Below are 22,129 nucleotides of genomic sequence, written 5' to 3'. Positions count from 1 at the left end.
CATCACACATCAATATGACATCACACATCAATGTGACATCACACATCAATATGACATCACACATCAATATGGCATCACACATAAATCAGTTGAATCAAAAGAATGCACTCATAATCAGAAAAAGACACAATGTACTTCAATTAGACAAATAAAGTACAAGATATCAAATACTTAATGTGAAATGTAAAAGCCAATTTTTAGTTAACCTTTATTAACAGAAACATACATATACTCTAACATTGCATATGCACAAATCAATTAAGAGCCAAATGATTCCACCATATGCATTCAAAACTGACAATACATAAAGCATATAGCATCAAATGAAAATACCATAAAAGCAGAAAGTGTTGTCCCTGATAAGCCTATTCAAAATGCAAAGGATGATCTGGGACAAAGACTTTAAGCACATGCATTAAACCCCATTGTCCCAGACTGAGACTCAGATTTATATGTTGGTAAAACAGACTGATTTCTGTGAAATATAAAGTTGCTATCTTCAATATTGCACAAGTTATGGGCAATGATTAAGTTTTTGTTCGGATGGACAGACTGACTGACTAACAGACAGACCGACAGACTGACAGTTCAACTACCGGGGGCATATAAACTACAATATATGAAATCTGACTTTTTCACAATTTCAGTCTTCAATTAAACTTTAATAGTTTAATGATCAAAAGCAAATAAAAGATATGCTTTTTTGCAAAGTTGAAAATGTCGAATTAACTTTTAATGTTTTCATCAAAAGGCAGGAAAATTGATTAAAGAATTTCCGAATCAGCAGATAATAACAAGCTGTGTAACTTATTGCTATATTCAGCACAAAGTATTCAGACTCATCCCTTGCTTTCAATTTGCAGCAGCTTTTTAATTTCGCAAATGTCGCAAGTGAATTGAATTAACGCCACAATCAGTGTATCAATTCAACATTCTCAAATAAACACAATATCCAAACAATCTCCAACCACTAATGAGAATTCTCTAAAGACCAACAAATCAAAACATGTATTTTATTTCTTTTTGTCAGACACAATTTTCTAAATGCCAGCACTTTACTGCAATTAATGCTTGTCATTAAAACAATTTGCTTATGCTGCAACAATGCGTGCAGTATTGATGGTTTTAATAACCATTGGCTGAATTTTCTTTCAAGCTGTCCACAGCAGCTTCATAGCCAGACACACATCAGAAAGATATTTGGGCCATGCTCAGTCAAAAAGGGGTTTAATGCATGTGAGTAAAGTGTCCCTTCAGATTAGCCTGTGCAGTCCACACAGGCTAAACAGGGGTGACACTTTCCACCTAAACTGTATTTTTGCTAAGAAGATACTTTCTTTAAACAGAAAATATCATAAAAGCGAAAAGTGTAGTCCCTGATAAGCCTATGCAGACTGCACGGGCTAATCTGGGACGACACTTTGCGCACATGCATTAAACCCCTTTATCTCAGACCACAGAAGATGGCACCAAGAAGTTCTCCTGAGTTTGAGATTAACCCTTTGCATGCTGGGAAATTTGTTGTCTGCTCAAATGTTGTCTGCTGAATTTCTAAAATTAGCATGTTTTGTGTCATCTCATCAGGATCCAAACTGTTTACAAAGGCCTTCAAAATTCAGTTCCAGCACTGAAAGAGTTAACCAATGGATGACTCTTGACCATTTGACCTGAGTTTTTGTACACACATTACCCAGTAGTGAACTAGGCCTAGCGTATGTAAACAATTACAGTATGACCAAGTTTTTCAGGACTTAGTCAAAGACCTGGCTTCTGGATTAATAAAATTATTTTTACTTAGCTACCTAGTTTATTTGACAAACATGACCAAGAATCAAATTAGGCCAAGATATTGTCAACATAAACAATCTGACAACATTGTTTAGAGATTGAGTCATAGATGAAGCCTCAAAAGAGGTTACTTATTTTTTTTTAAAGATTTGACCGGTTAACCTTGTCTTTGTTAGCACATGGCCCAGATTCAAATTTCATCTCACACATAAACTCCCAAATGGGCCCCACAGAGATCACGCAGCGCGCAGCAGCCGTTGGTCATAACGAGGCGCGCAGCAGCCAGGTCAAGACATTGCACGAATATTTTGTTAAAATTGTGTTAAAAATTGTGTTAACGGATAACATAAGGGATGGGAATCATAAATACATGTATTTATCACTTTACCTATAACATGTATATATACACAAAGGTACGGAATAGGCGTTATCAATTAGAGATTATTAAATATATATATAATATGATTGCCCGGTATTGGACACTACAGCACACATTTCCAGATGGTGTATTCAAAATTGCCTGAAAGGCATTTTATGAGTTAATCTGTTGCCTAAAAGGCGTGAGACAGAAAATGGCCTAAAAGGCATTAATGATCTAGTACCTGTTGCCTTAAAGGCTTGTAGCAACGTGATGTCCCTAAAAGGCGATATTACAGTACGGTACACTGCTTAAAAGGTGTCTACCTCAAAATTCAGTATTTGCAACTAGAGCTGTAACGATTCACCCATCATTTGATTCGATTCGCTTTCGATACCAAATGGTCCAATTCGATTATTTTTGATTCGATTCAAATGAAACTATTTGCTACTTAGTTTGCAAACTATTTCATGTTTGGTTTGTCAAGGGCATGAATTAATATCAACCGAGTGTTTTCTCTTTAAATGTTGACTCAAACTTGTAGTGCTTCCAGATTTAGGGTAACTTACGTCAACAAAACACGATTTGACATTCGCCATTGCATCAAAACCTTCGCAAAACCCAAAATGTTCCCATACTTATGATTTTAATTTTGACGGTGCTTCTTTCAGCGCGGTTGAAGAAGCCATTTTACCGGCTGATGTAATGCTCAGCATGTTATTCATTCATTGGATGCCATATTGGCTATTGACCAATCACAAGACGTATTATAAATGACAAGAAAGTTTGGACGACGGATTTGGAAAGTAAGGTTTAAAATGCGGATCAATTGGGATTGCAGTTAATCGAATCGAAATTGGCCGTATCGGTATCGAATTCGAATCAGCGGCGTTGAACCGTTTTTTCGATGCATCGAACCGAATCTTTACAGCTCTACTCGCAACACCAGCCTAAAAGACATGCATTGTGAATGGGAAGGCAAAATACCTAAAAGCATATTTTACCAAGCCTATAAGGCATTAGTATAATACGCCAAACTGCCTAAAAGGCGTCTCCCTTCAAATTCAGTCTTTTGAGGCTCTTTACACCAGTCTGAAAGACATGACTTAGTTTGTAAATGAGAATGCTAAACCGCCTAAAAGGCATAATTGAGATATTCAATATAAATCCATTAAGCGAAATGGACATTTCTCAGACATTGGCTGTAACACTAAAATGAAGTCGCTATGGTTTGCAGATTTCAATGGCGGACGAGCTGACCAGCAAGCAGTCAAGCGTGGAGCGGTCACCTCAACTAGTTCTGATGTCACAGAACCCGCAATTAACCTGCAAGCAACATTGCAGGGACTTGCACAGTCTATGGCGGTTATACAATCTGAGATTGGGCAATTGAAACAATAAGTTTGATCAGATAATTCCGATATGACCAGAACTAATGAAACCACAGATACGCCTAGTGCAAAGCGACACTGCACAGATCCCGGGTCTTCAAGAGATGATCACTCAGAGATAGACAATGAATCAGTCACGGGATATTTTGAGGGCCCGGAGGCACTAGACGGGGAAATCGGGGATTCTGAGGATGGGTTTTCATCGAGCAATTTTTTCGAGGGCGAAGAGGAAACTGGCGCGCCAGTCAGCCAGACATTGGCTTCCCTTTGTAATTCTGTGCTGAGGGGAAAAGCAAAAGAAGAAAAGGCACAAGAATTGTTTAAGAAATATTGTCAACCGGAAAACGTACAAAATCTGCAAGTCCCCAAGGTGAATGACCAAATACGGCATCAACTCAATAACAACCTGAGATCCCAAGACTTCCTTCTCCAGACGTCGCAGAAACTCTCCTGCACCGCCATGGTCACTTTACTTAAGGCCATGGACATGGTTAAACCAACAGGAGACTCCAAATTAAAAGAGCTTCTTGGTGATGTATTAAAAATCGTGTCGTATTCCATCACGTCAACTTCCGCAAGGCGACAAAAAAAAAAAAAAAACACAGCTCCTGCCTTCGTTAAAGACGCTTTGCAAAACAACACCCTCTGCTACCTTGCTGTTTGGCGGCAAACTAGAGGAAGAACTGAAAAAATTGAAAGAACCGAAAATCACTTTGACAAATCAGCCTTTTTTAGGGCGAAGAACGGGCACGAACAACATCAGGGTTTTTTTTGGCCTGATTTTATAGCCGAAATTCGGCTATGTTCCCAATCCCAAAAAGTATACTTTTTTCCCAAAATGTGGCAAAAAATTCCCAATTTAAAAAAAAAAAAAAAAAATTTTTTTTTTTTTTTTTTTTTTTTTAGAAAGAATTCTAATGCATATTTTATCTCAATATCAATTAAATTACATCTAACAAAGTATTATATGATTTTGTTCTTTTAATTTAAATGATTATAAAGAGTTATATCAAATTTAGTATTTCCCTAATCAGTGGACTTTTCATGTGGAAAAAAAGGCTAATGAAATTATTTTCCCAATTTCATGAAAATGCCGATAAAATTCCCAATTCCAAAGCCATGGGCTATCTTCCCAAAAAGTGGAAAAAAAACCCTGAACATTGTGCCAACAACAACAAAAACACCTACCCCCATGCGTGGAAGCAACCTAACACATTCTTACAACAACGCCGGGGCAGAGGCAAGCCGTTCTACAGGAACAGAGCACTAGCTTGCAGACCGTATCAACCTGCAAGGCAGTCTCTGACGCAATAATAAATGTAAGTTATTTAAGAGTGAACAATACAAAAGAGAACTTTAGAGCCGGGAAAACAGCCAATGCAATTCACAAATGGGAAAAAGTAACAAATAATGATTACAGACTGTCTGGGGTTATAAAGTGGAACTTTCCAGTACTCCCATTCAAAACTCGGTGCCGAAACCATATCAATTTAAACCTGATTAAAAACAAAAAATTTGAGCGGAAATTAATCGATTCTAATCTCATGACATTATCGAGATTGCTGATGATGATACTTCGGGCGAATACATTTCAAACATATTTTCGCGTTCGGATGGACGTATATGACTCATTCTTAACCTTAAACAAGAGCACCGCCTTGCGGGTGCAGACCGCTCATCTATTTTTCTTTTTAAAGGTGTAGGGACCTATCTTAATTTCAATCACAAAGGAGGGAGGGGTGGATTGGAGAGGGGTGTATAGTGTGGGGGTGCGGTCATTTATTACATTATCTTCCAAAAATGCAAAAAAAAAAAAAAATGGGGGGGGGGGGGAGGGGGGGATTTTTTATGTTTGTTTGACCTTTGACCTTGAAGGATGATCTTGACCTTGAAGGATATCCTTGACCTTGAACCTACATTACTCAAAATGTGCAGCTTTATGATATCGCCACTTTGATTTTTTTTTTGACCTTTGACCTTGAAGGATGGCCTTGACCTTGAAGAATGACCTTGACCTTGAACTTCCACCACTCAAAATGTGCAGCTTCATGATAACCCCGCTTTCAATTTTTTTATTTGTTTTTTGACCTTTGACCTTGAAGGATGACCTTGACCTTAAAGGATGACCTTGAACTTCCACCACTCAAAATTTGCAGCTTTATGAGAACGCCGCTTTGAAATTATATATATTTTTTTTTTACCTTGAAGGATGACCTTGAAGGATGACCTTGACCTTGACCTTTCACCACTCAAAATGTGCAGCTCCATGAGATACACATACATGCCAAATATCAAGTTGCTATCTTCAATATTAAACAAGATGTGTTTGTGAAACACAATGTCCCCCTATATGACGTTTGACCTTGAAGGATGACGTTGACCTTGACCCTTCACCACTCAAAATGTGCAGCTCCATGAGATACACATGCATTTCAAATATAAAATTGCTAGCTTCAATATTGCAGAAGTGACATTACATGAGCAATTTTGACCCATATATTTGACCTTGAAGGATGACCTTGACCTTTCACCACTCAAAATGTGCAGCTCCATGAGATACACATGCATGCCAAATATCAAGTTGCTATCTTCAATATTGCAAAAGTTATTGCAAATGTTAAAGTTGGCGCAAACCAACCAACCAACAGACCAACCAACATACAGGGCAAAAACAATATGTCCCCCACAACTATAGTGGGGGACATAAAAAGTTAAGGCCAATGTTAAATATTCCGGACGGACAGATGCCATATATTTGACATTTGACCTTTAAGGATGACCTTCATCTTCACCTTTCACCACTTAAAATGTTCAGCTCTATGAGATACACATGCATGCCAAATATCAAGTTGCTATCTTAAATATTGAAAAAGTTATGGCCAATGTTAAAGTTTTCGGACGCACAGACACCATAAATTTGACATTTGACCTTGAAGGATGACCTTGACCTTTCACCACGCAAATGGGCAGCTCCATGAGATACACATGCATGCCAAATATCACATTGCAATCTTAAAAAGTGAAAAAGTTATGGCCAATGTAAAAGTTTATTTCGGACAGACAGACTGACTGACATACTGACGGACAGTTCAACTGATATATGCCACCCTACCGAGGGCATAAAAATTATTTTTTTGGGGTGGGGGTATAGTGTGATGGTGTGGTGGTCATTTATTAGATGATCTTTAATTAAAAAAAAAATAACGGGGCAATTGAGGCTGGATTCGGGGGGGGGGGGGGGGGGGGGGGGGGGGGGGGGATAGAGGGGGCGTGGGGGATGGTTTGGGTGGAGTCAATTGTGGTATGTCAGGTAAGAGTTGTTTTGTCAAAGTATCATTCCAATCTAATCATTAATAAAGAAGTTATGGCAATTTTAGCATAATTTAATAATTTGACCTTGAGAGTCAAGGTCATTCAAAGGTCAAGGTAAAATTCAACTTGCCATGTACAGTACCCTCATGATAGCATGAAAGTATTTGAAGTTTAAAAGCAAAAGCCTTGACACTTTAGAAGTAAAGTGGATCTTAACACAAAATGTAACCATATATTTAAAGTTACTACGTCAAGAAAGGGCCATAATTCCGTAAAAATGACAACCAGAGTTATGCAACTTGTCCTTTACTGTCCCCTTATGATAGTTTGCGAGTGTCCCAAGTATGAAAGCAATATCTATGATACTTTAGGGGTAAAGTGGACCAAAACACAAAACTTAACCAAATGTTCAAGTATAAAGGGCCCATAATTCTGTCAAAATGCCAGTCAGAATTACATAACTTTGCCTGCACAGTCCCCTTATGATAGTTAGTAAGTGTTGCAAGTATGAAAGCAATAGCTTTGATACTTTAGGAAAAAAGTGGACCTAAACACAAAACTTAACTAAATTTTCAATTTTCTAAGTATAAAAAGGGCACATAATTCTGTCAAAATGCCAGTCAGAGTTACATAACTTTGCCTGCACAGTCCCCTTATGATAGTTAGTAAGCTGTGCATGTATGAAAGCAATAGCTTTGATACTTAAGGAATAAAATGGACCTAAACACAAAACTTAACCTAAATTTTCAATTTTCTAAGTATAAAAAGGGCACATAATTCTGTCAAAATGCAAGCCAGAGTTATCTTACTTTGCCTGCCCAGGCCCCTCATGATAGTAAGTAAGTGGACCAAGTTTGAATGCAATAGCATTGATACTTAATGAGAAAAGTGGGCCTTAACGCAAAACTTAACAGGACGCCGACGCCGACGCCGACGCCAAAGTGATGACAATAGCTCATAATTTTTTTCAAAAAATAGATGAGCTAAAAATTCAATGAAGATTTTGTAGAAGACGTTTATTTCAAGATGGAAACTTTGCAATCAGTTATTACGGCAGTATGCAAAAACTGTTATTTCGGTTTGGTTGATATAGCGGACGCTTTCTATACCATTCCAACAGATTCGTTTTTGATAAAACTAAATTTCAATTTAAAGCGTTAATTATGGGATATAAAGTCACCCTACATATTTAGTAAAATTTTGAAACCCGTGTTTACAACATTATGATTAAAAGGCCACATAAGCACTGTTTATATTGATGACACGTGTCTTCAAGGACAGTCATATGAAACATGCAAAAATAATATTACTGATATTGTTCAAATTCTTGACAAACTTGGATTTATGATTTCTTTAGAAAAGTCAGTTCTGGAACCTACTCAAAAAATTACGTTTTTGGGTTTTGTACTGTGTTCCGTTACCATGACGGTGCAATTAACTACATCGAAATGTGAGGATATCATAAACATGTGTAAATCCGTTATTTCTAAGAAGCGCGTAGCATTACAACAATTTGTGCAACTAATAAAGAAACTAGTAGCGGCGGGACCAGGTGTCCAGCACACGCCATTATTCATAAAAGCACTCGAAAAAGAAAAAGAACTCTTGTTAAAGTGTTTCTTTATGCCGTCACAAGTACAAAATACATTAGAATGGTGGATTCAGAACATTTCTTCCAGCAGGAAACTTATGCAATTACCGCTGGTAGATGCTATAATGTATAACGACTCATCTTCTAAAATGTGGGAAGCTTTTGACAAGACTGATAATGTAGCGAATTTGCCTGCCTTCGATAAGTTTGTTAATAATAGTAGAGTGTAACCATTGCTCTATACGGCATAGTCCTCTTACAGTTATTTGGATAAAATAGATCGGACGCTAGCATTTTCAATTTGGGTAATACATATTTTTTTATTCTGAAATTAATAAAACAATTTGCAGTAATGCCTTACAATATCACTTTTTTACTGCATGACTATACTGGGTAACTCACTAATGAGAATTGAATATTGTTAAATAGTATCTCATTGCTGTTTCATAAGGCTGAAGTAAATAAGTTTTCACCTATTTTGTAGAATAGTTTCGTCTAGGTTATCACGTGACTCGTCTGTATATAAGCAGTGGCTTCTCTGCATTAATATGATTTTGAAGTTGGTTCTCAAGTCATACACATCGCATATTATTAGGTAAATAACTGTAGCTTTCTGTCTACTGAGTAATTCCACATTGTGGTCGGAAAAGTGACAGAACTAGTTGTTAACAAGGGCTTGTCTGCTGAGTAAACCTAGGTGGAAAAGCGACATATCTATATCTAACGCTTACAGTTTAAGCTTTGACGTTCATCTAAGCAAATAGTCTCAGACCAGTTTCATCCATAGTTTCAGACTAGTCTCATCCATAGTTTCAAACCAGTCTCATCCATAGTATCAGACTAGGCTCATAAATAGTCTCAGACCAGTTTCATCCATAGTTTTAGACTAGTATCATCCGTAGTCTCAAACCAGGTTCATCCATAGTTTCAGACCAGTTTAATCCATAGTATCAGGCTAGGCTCATCCATAGTATCAGGCTAGGCTCATCCATAGTCTCAGACCAGTCTCATCCATAGGTGCAAACCAGGCTCATCCATAGTTTCAGACAAGTCTCATCCATAGTTTCAAACCAGTCTCATCCATAGTTTTAGACTAGTCTCATCCATAGTTTCAAACCAGGCTCATCCATAGTTTCAGACTAGGTCCATCCATAGTCGCAGACCAGGCTCGTCCGTTGTTCTTATTAATTAGTTTGTTATATTGACCCAGTTTTGTTGATTTCTACTGTGATTTATTATATGCACCAATCATTGTTCCAAATCCTTTGTTTCTAATCACACTGGTAAAGCAGCCAGGCGAAAATATTATATATTCTTAGCCAGCATGAATTTCAGTCTGGTTAAAGTCACCTTCCACGTTACAATAATAACAAAACAAATGGGTTTTGGTCAGCGGATGAACAGAGATTGCACATAAACGTTTTAGAATTAAAAGCATGTGAACTTGGTTTGTTATCGCTTTACAAACAAAGGTCAAATATTCATATCCAGGTATTCATGGACAATACTACAAGTGTCGCGTACATCAACAAATATGGGGGTAGAATAAAAACTCTAGACAATCTGGCACGGAAAATTTGGATGTGGGCTATTGGTAAAAACATTTTAATTACGGCTAATCACATCAGCAGGAGTAAAAATCATACAGCAAATAAATTAAGTAGGACAGGCAATGATGATCTTGAATGGGGTTTATCTCATGAAGTGTTTTATAAAATCAACCAGTTGGTCCCAGATATATGCATAGACTTACTTGTTTGCGTCGCGATTAAATGCAAAATTGAAAACGTATGTCTCTAGATCGCCAGGCCCAACAGCATTTGCAATAAATGCATTTTCTATAATATGGCATGACCAAAGTTATTACGCATTTCCGTCTTTCAGCCTCATAGCCCGGGTACTTCAAAAGGTAGAGAATGACCAGACCAAACAGTTGTGCCTTTTGGCTCCAATTTGGCCTTCCCAAGCGTGGTGGCCAACCCTTGTTCGACTGATTGTCGCACCATGCCTGCTACTTCCAAACCCACAAACAATTGTCAGCCTCAGCCATCGGCCGGGAAAAATACATCCACTGAAAAAAATGCAACTTGCCCTTTTTCCTATATCAGGGCGGCATTGCAAAACAGTCTCAGAACATTATCATCAACTCATGGCGAAATACCACACGAAAACATTACCAAACATATATTAAACAGTGGCTTAATTTCTGCAAAGGGGAAGGAAATCCCCTTGAACCAGATATAACATTATAGTAATACATTTTCTAACTTCTCTGTATAACAAAGGACTCAGTTACAGCGCAATAGGTGTTGCACGTTCGGCTGTGAGTTCTTTCTTAAATATTGTTGGAGGTATGAATATTGGACTGCATCCAATGGTGTGCCGTTTTATGATGGGAGCCTTACCTCCCAACTCATCAATAAGTGCAAATTGTTCTGGATTTCATGAAACATGATCAATCAAATACATTATTGATGTTTTCCAGAAATTTAGTATGCTTTTTCTCCTATTATCGGGACAAACATGCCAAACGCTAGATCTGGTTTACGTAAATGATGTCACAATATCTAGCATAGCGGCTACTATAGTGACCCCACTCCAATTGAAAACGTCTAAACCTGGGAAACATCAATCACCGTTCATCTTCAAACGTTTCAGTCCTGATAATTATTTGTGTATTGTGCGCACCTTAGAAGAATACTTGAAACGAACACATGAGTTACGAACGTCAGATAAACTACTCATTCCTACCGTGAAGCCCCATGGGCACGTTTCGAAACAAACAATAGGTAGATGGATTAAAGAGACATTGCGGCAGGCAGATATTAGTGACAGGTACAAATTGCATAGTACAAGTATGGCGGCAACATCAAAAGCGAAAATGTGCGGTGTGTCATTACAATCCATTATAGACTGCAGGATGGAGTAATGCAGAAACATTTGTTAAATATTATGACAAGCCCTTGGATAATGGGATTTCTGACATGTCACTGCAGAAAGTACTTTTGAATTAGTGATCATTCGTTTGTTGTATTTAGATAATTCTCTATATTATTGCGATATCACATGACTATGAAGCATTATTATTTGTTAATAATTAGTCTCAACAATGTTTTGATTTGTGAAGTAAAGATTGGACGTAATTGTATAGTTTATGTGCTTTATTGACTATCAGATAATAATACATAAGCTTAATGCGCGGTTACAGCGGTAAATATGTTCGAATAAAAATGAATAGCTGATAATCCAAGCTAAAGATCGTTTCATTCAGCACCTTTATTATCATATTATGAGCGATACAATTTATATACAAAAACCACTCATAATATCATGATATTTGAAAAAAAAGACTCTAAAGTCTCTGTGGGGCCCATTTGGGAGTTTATGTGTGAGATGAAATTATAGGATGGAACGAGACTTACCCGTAAGGTGAAGTTTAATCTGGATTTCATCTCACACAAAACTCCCAAAGGGCCCACACACACACCCGCATCCACCCATTAAAATTTTAAAATTTTGCAAACATCATTCTTCGGTATTACTCTAAAATATGACCAATGGCTGCTGCGCGCTGCGTGATCTCCGTGTGAGTCCTTTGTGAATTTTGTGTGAGATGAAATCCGGATTAAACTTCACCTTACAGGTAAGTCTTGTTCAATCCTATAATTAGGTCTAGATATTGTCACTTTAAATGTCACATGTCACCAAATTCAAGTCACAAATGTGGCATCTAGTGTGATAAGAAGATTTGAGAACAAATAAAAAATGTGAACCAGATTCTAACTCAGCCTATTGTCAATATAAACATTCTAGCCCAGTTCATCAACATGGAGTAACAAATGTGGTCTGTATAGTGATAATAAGGTTTTTCAAAGATTTGACCTGCTGATTTTGTTTTGGGCATATGTTGCCCAGATTTCAACTGAGCCTAGATATTACCCAGATTATCATTGTTACCTCTTTTCAACAATATTCAGTTTCAACTGTGACCTCTAGTCAGAGTGTCAAGGTTGTTCAATACTTCATCAAGATTTAATTATAAATGTGGTCTCAGAGTGACATCAATAATAGTAATTAATGAGATTTCTATAGCTGATATTTAGTAATGGTTAGTGAACATATTTTATGCTACTAAAACACAGCTAAAATATAATGTTTTCATGTGTCTATTTTCACACTTGTGTAGATTTTATACTTTTAACCCATTTATGCCTAGCATCTAGAATACGACCCTGGCAAACAGCGTAGACCCAGATGAGACGCCGCATGATGCGGCATCTCATCAGGGTCTGCGCTGTTTGCTTAAAGGAATTTCTGTAAGAAATATTCTAAATATAGAAATAAATATACTAGACATCCCTTATTTTGAAAATAAATTGATCCAATTAAGAAGGATGGGAGAGTCCACTAGGCATAAATGGGTTAATATAACATATATTTGACGCAATTGTCAAGAATGATGATATGCTCCATATTTGTTTGTACTTTACAACATTGGTCATGCCCTCCTTCTATAGCCCAAACTTTGTTAAAATCCTGCCTATTAAAATGAAACCAACAATAAATAGAGGATATTTGTTGGATTCGGTGGAATATCTATTTTATTTCACGAGTGATCATAGAAAACAATATTTTCACAAGTGGCGCAGTCACGAGTGAAAATATATTTTTCTATGATCACGAGTGAAATAAAACCGATATTCCATAGATTCCAAAAAAATTTCTTTTTATTTTATGCTTTTTTTCACCGTTTATTTACATTGCAAATGAGTTTAACTGGATAATTTCCCTGGATTTATGACGTCATTTCGTTGAAAAAATGACGTCATTTCACAGTAAAACAGTGACAAATAACGATATTTTTCACTGTTATTTTTCACTGTTTACAACAGTGGAATACCAGTTTTATTTCACTGATATTTCTCTATAAACCACCGGAAAGCATAAAATAAAACTTATTCCTCTATCAGATATAACAAGTTTCTGCTATGCTGACTATACCATTTTGTATAATGAAACCAATTCATAAACAGGAAGCAAACAATTAAAACACCAAAATCAATTACTGTTTCTAAGATTTCGGATTTCTGGTAGAGTTGGGACTTTATTTGGGGCGTCTGTGATGTCCTCATAGTTTATAATGAACAGGATTATCTCCCCATGCTCGTTCTTTACGGGCGCCACCAGTACACTGCAGAGGAACTTTGAACCTGAAAAACACAAGCAGCATGAACTAAAGTAGATCATATTCAAATAAGTCTTCAGTATTAATTCCTATCTTCCCACTTGGATATCACATGTTAAGGGGGGAATTTTTTTGAAATTGTGTTTAAGACAAGATAATTAATACAAGGGCTGTTTGTAAAACATGCATGCCCCCCATACAGGCTCTCAGTTATAGTGACAGCCATTGTGTGAATATGTTTTTTGTCACTGTGACCTTGACCTTTGACCTAGTGACCTGAAAATCAATAGGGGTCATCTTCGAGTCATGATCAATGTACCTATGAAGTTTTATGATCCTAGCCATTAGCGTTCTTGAGAAATCATCGGGAAACCATTTTACTATTTCTGGTCACCGTGACCTTGACCTTTGACCTAGTGACCTGAAAATCAATAGGGGTTATCTGCCAGTCATGATCAATGTACCTATGAAGTTTCATGATCATAGGCATAAGCGTTCTTCAGTTATTATCCGGAAACCATTTTACTATTTCGGGTCACCGTGACCTTGACCTTTGACCTAGTGATCTGAAAATAAATAGGGGTCATCTGCCAGTCATGATCAATGTACCTATGAAGTTTCATGATCCTAGCCATAAGCGTTCTTGAGTTATCATCCGGAAACCATTTTACTATTTCCGGTCAACGTGACCTTGACCTTTGACCTAGTGACCTGAAAATCAAAAGGGGTCATCTGCGAGTCATGATCAATGTACCTATGAAGTTTCATGATCATAGGCATAAGCGTTCTTGAGTTATCATCCAGAAACCATTTTACTATTTCGGGTCACCGTGACCTTGACCTTTGACCTAGTGACCTGAAAATCAACAGGGGTTGTCTGCAAGTCATGATCAATCTACCTATCAAGTTTCATGATCCTAGGCCTAAGCGTTCTTTAGTTATCATCCGGAAACCATTTTACTATTACGGATCACCGTGACCTTGACCTTTGACCTAGTGACCTGAAAATCAATAGGGGTCATCTGCGAGTCATGATCAATCTACCTATAAAGTTTCATGATCCTAGGCCTAAGCGTTCTTGAGTTATAATCCGGAAACCATTTTACTATTTCGGGTCACCGTGACCTTGACCTTTGACCTAGCGACCTCATAATCAATAGGGGTCATCTGCGAGTCATGATAAATGTACCTATGAAGTTTCATGATCCTAGGCCCAAGCCTTTTTGAGTTATCATCCGGAAACCACCTGGTGGACGGACCGACAGACCGACAGACAGACCGACAATTGCAAAGCAATATACCCCCTCTTCTTCGAAGGGGGGCATACAAATCACTTATCAGTTGAAGTCCATAAAAGGTGACACATTTAAAATCTTTTTCAAGTTACTTCCCAAATCAAACCTTATTTCTTCCATCAACTATCATTGGTGGGTACAATAAGTCAGCATTATTTGTAATAAAATAATACATAGTTTTTTCCAAAGATCAAGATTAACATCAGTTTACATATAGTAATAATTTATAAGTTTTGTATCTGTTTTTGTTTTTTTTTCATAATTTCCCTGATGAAGTGCTTACCATTATTACACTGGGCGTTTCCGACATGATTATCTCTACTCAGTCTCTGAATTAAACTGGGTTTACAAATAACAATTTGGGTCTCAATTGATACTTTAAAGAACATAAACCTAGCATAATTAATAAGTTTTTATGTGCATTATTGAATGTGTTTTATTCAATTGCATTAGGCCACCATGATTATTAAAAGCATTTATGTGATACCACACTGATAGGAAATAAAATGGAATGACAGTGTGTTGTGTTTTTCTCTCACCATTTTGGGAATGGGACCAGGTCCTTTTGGATTGGGAAAAGCGTCCTTTTGACTTAAACTTATGTTGTTGATTTTATGGTACAAATAATTTAAAATTGATGATAAAAGTGATTTCAATATTATATGTTCTAAGGTTCAAGTTATAGAGCTGGATTTGGAGATTGATGACATGGTTAGACTACTAAACAAGGGACAAAATTGTCACAAAACCAGGTTTTCATTGTGAAAAAAAATCTGATAAAGGGAGAAAACTCAAACTGAACTTTTGAAATGAACAAACAAAATTAACCCCCTTTGTAATTTTTTTTTTTTTTTAATCTATTTTTAGTCTTGGCGACCTTGACATTGGAGATATTGACGTGATTCTTTCGTGCGACACACCGTCCCATGATGGTGAACAAATGTGCCAAATGATTTTAAAATCTCACAATGAATGACATAGTTATGGCCAGGACAAGCTCATTTATGGCCATTTTTGACCTTTGAACTCAAAGTGTGACCTTGACCTTGGAGATATCGACGTAATTATTTCGCGCGACACACCGTCCAATGATGGTGAACAAATGTGCCAAATGATTTTAAAATCTGACAATGAACGACATAGTTATGGCCCGGACAAGCTTGTTGCGCCCGCCCGCCAGCCAGCCAGCCCGCCAGCCCGCCCGCATTCGCCAATCTAATAACCAGTTTTTTCCTTCGGAAAACCTGGTTAAAAATATATATTCTTTTTTGGAAACGTTCAACTGGGAATTACCTGTCTGTACCACACTTTACACTCATGCATTAAGCCCCATTTTCCCAAGAGCCAGTCTCGCATTAATTTATCACCAGTATGTGAAGACAACTTTGCAAATAAAGATAAATGTTGCTGCATAATCTTAAACATCAAATCAATGTCAAGTGACAGGGCTTTAATAATGCCAAAGTACATATTGCCAGTATTTCAATTTTCTCATGTTATCTATTCAGCCCTAGATCTGAAACTCCAGTCTGCAACGGAAAAGGCTGTTGTTGTTTTTTCCTTTTTCCGATTGCAGTGCAGAACTGCATTAATGTCTCCTCTTTATTTCCATGGTACATTTTTTGTTCTACAATTCCATTCTGGTGAATGCCACACTAAACAATTTATCATGCAAACTGCTATAAAATATTGCTTCTCCATTAGAGATGCGTTTTTGATGAATGGCCATACATGCAATCTGACAATCGTTAACTGAATGAAACAGAGAAGAGAGTTGACAATATCCTCATTCATAGCTTTAATATTGAATTTCCTTCACAAGGGCACACTCAGAACTGATTTCTGCAACTCTGGCATATTCCAATGAAATCCCAACCCATTATCGACTGAGATCAAATTTAAATCTGCATCAATATGAAAAGTGAAATTTCGCAAACTTAAGTACCGTTTTCCTATAAGGCATTCATATTATATATGACATTTGTGATAACATGCTTCGTTTTGATCATTTATTGATGTTTTTTTTTTAAATAATATTTTAATTTCTTTTTTTTAAATATTTTTGTTGTTATTTAAACTAAACTTTCCCATGGATTTGTACATTTTTTTTCTCATTGGATTTTTTCCCATAGAAAAATGGTATTTTTATGAAAGAAAATTGAAAGAAAATCAGCCACAAATATTGTTTAAGTTATTAAAATCACTTACTAAGCATAAAAAACATATAATTTTTGTAAAGGCCCATGCAGAAAGTGGCAAAAAACAACAACATGGGAAAGAAAAATTGAAGTAATGTGTGCAAGACGTTTTACTATTTGTTATTACACACGCCCTTTATATTGATTATTGTCAAAATTACTTGCCCATTTGCATGTTAAGAAATACAGTTGATACTTATGTATCTATTTTGAGTGAAATACACAATTCTTTTGCTTGCTTAAATTGAACAAAGCAAGTTTTCACTAAGCTATTCCCAGTTTTAACAGTCTCTTTTATTCACTAATAGTCATCCAGTATGTCTTTAATGAACAATTTAATAAAGCTTTATCATTGAACAACATAATTCTATTACGTCATACAACTTCCGTGCTCAAATGAGATGTGCACGAGCAGATCGATATATTGTCAGTGCGATTTAGCTACTCGTTGAGTACAGACGCTTTGGCGTGATCGATTTCCGTAACGAATTAGTTCGTTCGCGGTTTATACTTCGGTATCGCACATGTCAGTTTTATTGCTATTAGTAGCAATTATTGGAATTATTTTGTCATTCATAACTAATTTTACTGAATTTCGTTATTTTTCTTCGGAAAAAATAAAAAGAAACTTGTTTTTCGTAAAAAATTTCTTCGGAAATTTTTACCAGTCTAAACACGTGTTAGAGACCGGTTTACGATATCCGGCACATTTTTTCTTAGGTCTCTGTATATTTAACACGTCATGGCGGACAAAGAAGTCCAGAACAGTAAAAAACCACCCAGTAAGTCGGTTTTGGTCGCAAATAAGACCTCTTCGGTGTCTGAGGACACACCTAAAACTGTTTCTAACAAAGGTCAGTGTTCTACGTCCACAAGTTCTATGTCTAAGGAGCCTGAACTCACTCGTGAAGTTCTCTCTATTTTGCAAGAGCTCAATGAAAATATGAAAAGTCAGAAAGAACGTATTGAGAAACTTGAATCTACTCAATATTACGATGAAGAGTATTCAGAGGACCAGTTCTATGATGACGATGGACAGTCTTTTGATGAAATTGATCAAGAAAGTGTAAGTCCCAATCCGGTTTTTCGGAACCTTATGGAACGTTTTAGTAATTCTGACCCTGTTGATAAAAAGGTCAATGATGATCTAGCAAAATTTGTGAATAGTTCTTTCAGGAACGAACTGTCTGATGATAAAATGAATGAGCTTTTGAAACAGGTGCATCGGCCTGAAAATTGTGATGCTCTTGTTAAAACTCGTGTTAATCAAGGGATATGGCGTCTGCTGCGATCTCAGGTTCAATATGATGATAATAAAATGCAAAGTGTTCAAGAACTTTTGGTGAAAGCAGCATCTAACATTACCAAATCTGTTGACATATTAGCCAATTCCACAGAAGACCCATCAGTTGCATGTAGTAAGGCCATTGATCTTTCAACCAATGCTATAGCCCTTTTAGGCCAGACCTACAGAAACATTAACATAAGAAGAAAAGAGCTTCACAAAAGCAGTTTGGACCCCAAATACCATTATCTTGCCTCTCCATCATTGCCATGTACAGATTTTTTGTATGGTGATGACAATGACGTTAATAGGAATGTTCGTGAGATAAACGATCTCAACAAAATTGGCCGCATTGGGCAGCAATTTGGCAGAGGACGTGACTTCCGTCGTCCCCATCCATACAGATCGGGGTTTAGAGGTCGAGGCCGATTTCGTGGTCGAGGCCGTGGTGATGCTGGCTTTTCAAAAAACGGCCGAGCATTGGCACCGAGGAAATAGACAAGGTTAGTACCTTTGAAGCTGGTAGATTGAAATATTTTGTTGAAAATTTGAGAAAAATAACTAGTGATAAATCCATTTTGGATATGGTGGAGCATTTTCACATCAAGTTCATTGATAATGTAAACCCAGTTAAAACATTTTGTCAAGCAAACAGATTTTCTTCAAATGAAAGTGATCAAATTGATCATGAAATACAAGAGTTATTATCAATGAAAGTTATTACCCAAGTTGAACATGACCCTAACGAGTTCATTTCTCCAATTTTCACTGTTCCGAAAAAGGATGGTACATGTAGACTGATATTGAATTTAAAAGATTTAAATCAATTTATCGAGTACCACCATTTTAAAATGGATACCCTTGAATCTGTTCTCAAACTAGTCACTCCTGGCTGTTATTTTGCATCAGTAGATCTAAGGCATGCATATTATTCAGTGCCTATTGCACCGGAACATAAAGTAAAATTGCGCTTCATCTTTAAGAGCAAAATCTACCAGTTTGAATGCCTTCCAAATGGTATTTCATCGGCGCCAATAAGTTTTACTCGCCTGCTTAAGCCCGTTTTCGCATCTTTGCGCATGCTTGGTATCACAATTTCTGGGTTCATAGATGACTCGATAATTTTAGCACACACAATGCAAGATTGTGAAAGAAATGTTAAAGATACTGTCAGGTTGATAACTGATGTAGGTTTCATTACACATGAACAGAAATCTGTTTTGGTCCCTACACAGCAAATAATATTTCTTGGGAATCTAATTGATTCTGTAAGCATGACAGTAACTTTACCCAAAGAAAAAGTTGCAAACATTGTCCAAGCATGTTCAGAATTGCAAAACATGACTTTCGCAAAAATTCGACAAGTTGCTAGGGTTTTGGGTCTCATGGTCTCAACGTTTTCTGCTGTTGAGTTTGCTCCTCTTCATTATAGAGTAATTGAGAGACAAAAAATATTATCTTTACAAAACATGAAGGGTGATTTTGATTCGTGGATGAATGTCTGTAAGGGCATTAAAAATGAGCTCCAATGGTGGATTGATAATCTTGGTCACCAAAAAAGGAGACTCATTCATGCAAATCCAAGTTTAGTAATCACTTGTGATGCTTAAAATGATGGTTGGGGAGCTGTTTGTGAGCAAAATGAAATAGGAGGTAGATGGAGAGACCTTGAGTACCAAAATCACATCAACTACCTGGAATTGTTAGCTGTTTCACATGCACTAAGGTCATTTTGCAAATCTATCGAAAATTGTCATGTACAAGTAAGATCAGACAATACATGTGCAGTGACATATCTCAATAATATGGGAGGTAGAATAGAACATTTGAATGCCTTGGCAAATGATATTTGGTCATGGTGTTGTCAGAAAAATATCTGGTTGTCTGCCACCCATATTCCTGGTGTTGATAATTCTGCAGATAAGTTTTCTAGAGAATTTCAAGATAATACAGAGTGGATGTTAAATACGATGTTATTTAATGAGATAATCGAATGCTTTGGAATGCCTGAAATTGACTTATTTGCCTCCAGGCTCAACAAGCAACTTGACAGATATGTCTCCTGGAAACCTGATCCTGATGCAGCTTTTGTGGATGCATTTGCATTAAACTGGTCAAATATGCTGATATATGCATTTCCACCTTTCAGTTTGCTGGGACGCCTAGTACAGAAAGTACGGGTGGATGCTGCGGAGATGGTCCTGGTGGCACCTCTTTGGGTAACGCAGAATTGGTTTACTCCAATCCTCGAGATGTTGATACAGGATCCTCTCATCTTGAAGGTGAAGAAACAGACTTTGAATGTTCCAGGAACCAAAAAGGTACATCCTCTGGTGAACAAGTTGCATTTGATGGTATGTCATATATCAGGAATTCCTTCAAAAGCCGAGCTTTATCGGAAGAATCTGTCGAAATTCTCATGGCTTCTTGGAGAAAATCCACTAAGAAGCAATATCAGTGTTACATCAAGAAATGGGTTCTCTTCTGTTGCGAAAGGAAAAGTGATATTTTTCAAACGACTATTGAATCAGTAATAGAATTTCTTACTTATTTATACAAACAAAAATATAGCTATGAAACATTGAACACTGCTCGTAGTGCATTGTCAAATTTGTGTAAGTTAGTAGATGGACATTCTGTTGGTTCACATCCATTAGTTGTCAGATATATGACAGGAGTTTTCAATTTACGGCCAAGACGTGTTAAATATACAGAGACCTGGGATGTGGCCATTCTTCTGCGTTATTTGAAGACGTTGACACCAGTTTCATCTTTGACTTTGAAGATGTTATGTTGCAAATTAGTAACTCTTATTGTGCTCACTCAAGCAAGTCGTTCACATTCAGTTAGTTTATTAACTTTGGACGGAATGAAACAAGAAGATTCATTCTTTGTTGTATACTATAGTGGGTTATTGAAGCAATGTCGTAAGGGTAAAGTAAACCCTTTTGTTATGCTAAAGAAATACAATTTAGATAATGCTATATGTGTGTACACTACACTTGAAGAATATATTTCACGTACAAGGATATTACGTGGAGTAAATATGAATTTGTTTATCAGTTATATTAAGCCTTATAACTCTGTTGGACCTACTACTATTGCTAGATGGGTCAAATTCATGATGAGTAAAGCTGGGATTGATGTAAATAAGTTTAAAACGCATAGTGCTCGTTGTGCTACAACTTCAAAAGCTAAGCAGAGTGGTTTACCATTGGCGGAGATTCTAAAAGTTGCTGGGTGGTCAAGTGAGAGAACATTTGCCCAGTATTATGAGAAGCCAATAGAGAACTGTGAAGATTTTCAATCTGCTGTGCTGCAATAGATACACATTATTATAAGGTAATATTTAAAGGTTTCTTTAAATATTGGCCCATATTTATATCGTAGCTCAAAAAAGTCATGTCCTTCAGTGTTGAAGTCTCATTTGAGCACGGAAGTTGTATGACGTAATAGAATTCCCCCAAACAAACTAGACTTACCTTAAGTTGACGTTTGGTTGGAATTCTGTGTAGTCATATGACAACTGGAGGGATCAAATGCCCTCCCTCACCACCCTTTATTTTATTTGGTGAGAGTTTAAAATTTTCATCTGTATTCATTTGATATGGACATAACTTTTTTGAAATCGTGTTGAAGACTGACAATATATCGATCTGCTCGTGCACATCTCATTTGATCCCTCCAGTTGTCATATGACTACACAGAATTCCAACCAAACGTCAA

At 36.9% G+C, this 22,129-nt stretch overlaps 2 protein-coding genes across 2 annotated transcripts in view; one reads left to right on the top strand and one right to left on the bottom strand.

Annotated features, from left to right (window-relative positions):
* Positions 1-13,431: 13,431 nt before the first annotated feature.
* The window catches only part of LOC127855433 (potassium voltage-gated channel subfamily H member 6-like), a 110,815-nt gene continuing 102,117 nt past the window's right edge, over positions 13,432-22,129 (bottom strand). The window contains exon 3 of the mRNA XM_052391014.1: positions 13,432-13,650. Coding sequence (XP_052246974.1) covers positions 13,499-13,650 — 152 coding nt within the window. The 3' untranslated portion in view covers positions 13,432-13,498. The remainder of the gene's footprint in view (positions 13,651-22,129) is intronic.
* LOC127855429 (uncharacterized) lies at positions 17,521-22,078 on the top strand. The gene is made up of 2 exons (XM_052391002.1): positions 17,521-18,906; positions 20,553-22,078. Exon 1 carries the CDS (start codon positions 17,861-17,863, stop codon positions 18,899-18,901), a length of 1,041 nt encoding a protein of 346 aa, XP_052246962.1. The 5' UTR covers positions 17,521-17,860; the 3' UTR covers positions 18,902-18,906; positions 20,553-22,078.

This window comes from Dreissena polymorpha, chromosome 13 (assembly GCF_020536995.1).
Source record: "Dreissena polymorpha isolate Duluth1 chromosome 13, UMN_Dpol_1.0, whole genome shotgun sequence".
Classification (NCBI taxonomy): Eukaryota; Metazoa; Mollusca; class Bivalvia; order Myida; family Dreissenidae; genus Dreissena; species Dreissena polymorpha.
This window is presented reverse-complemented; position numbering and strand designations above follow the sequence as displayed.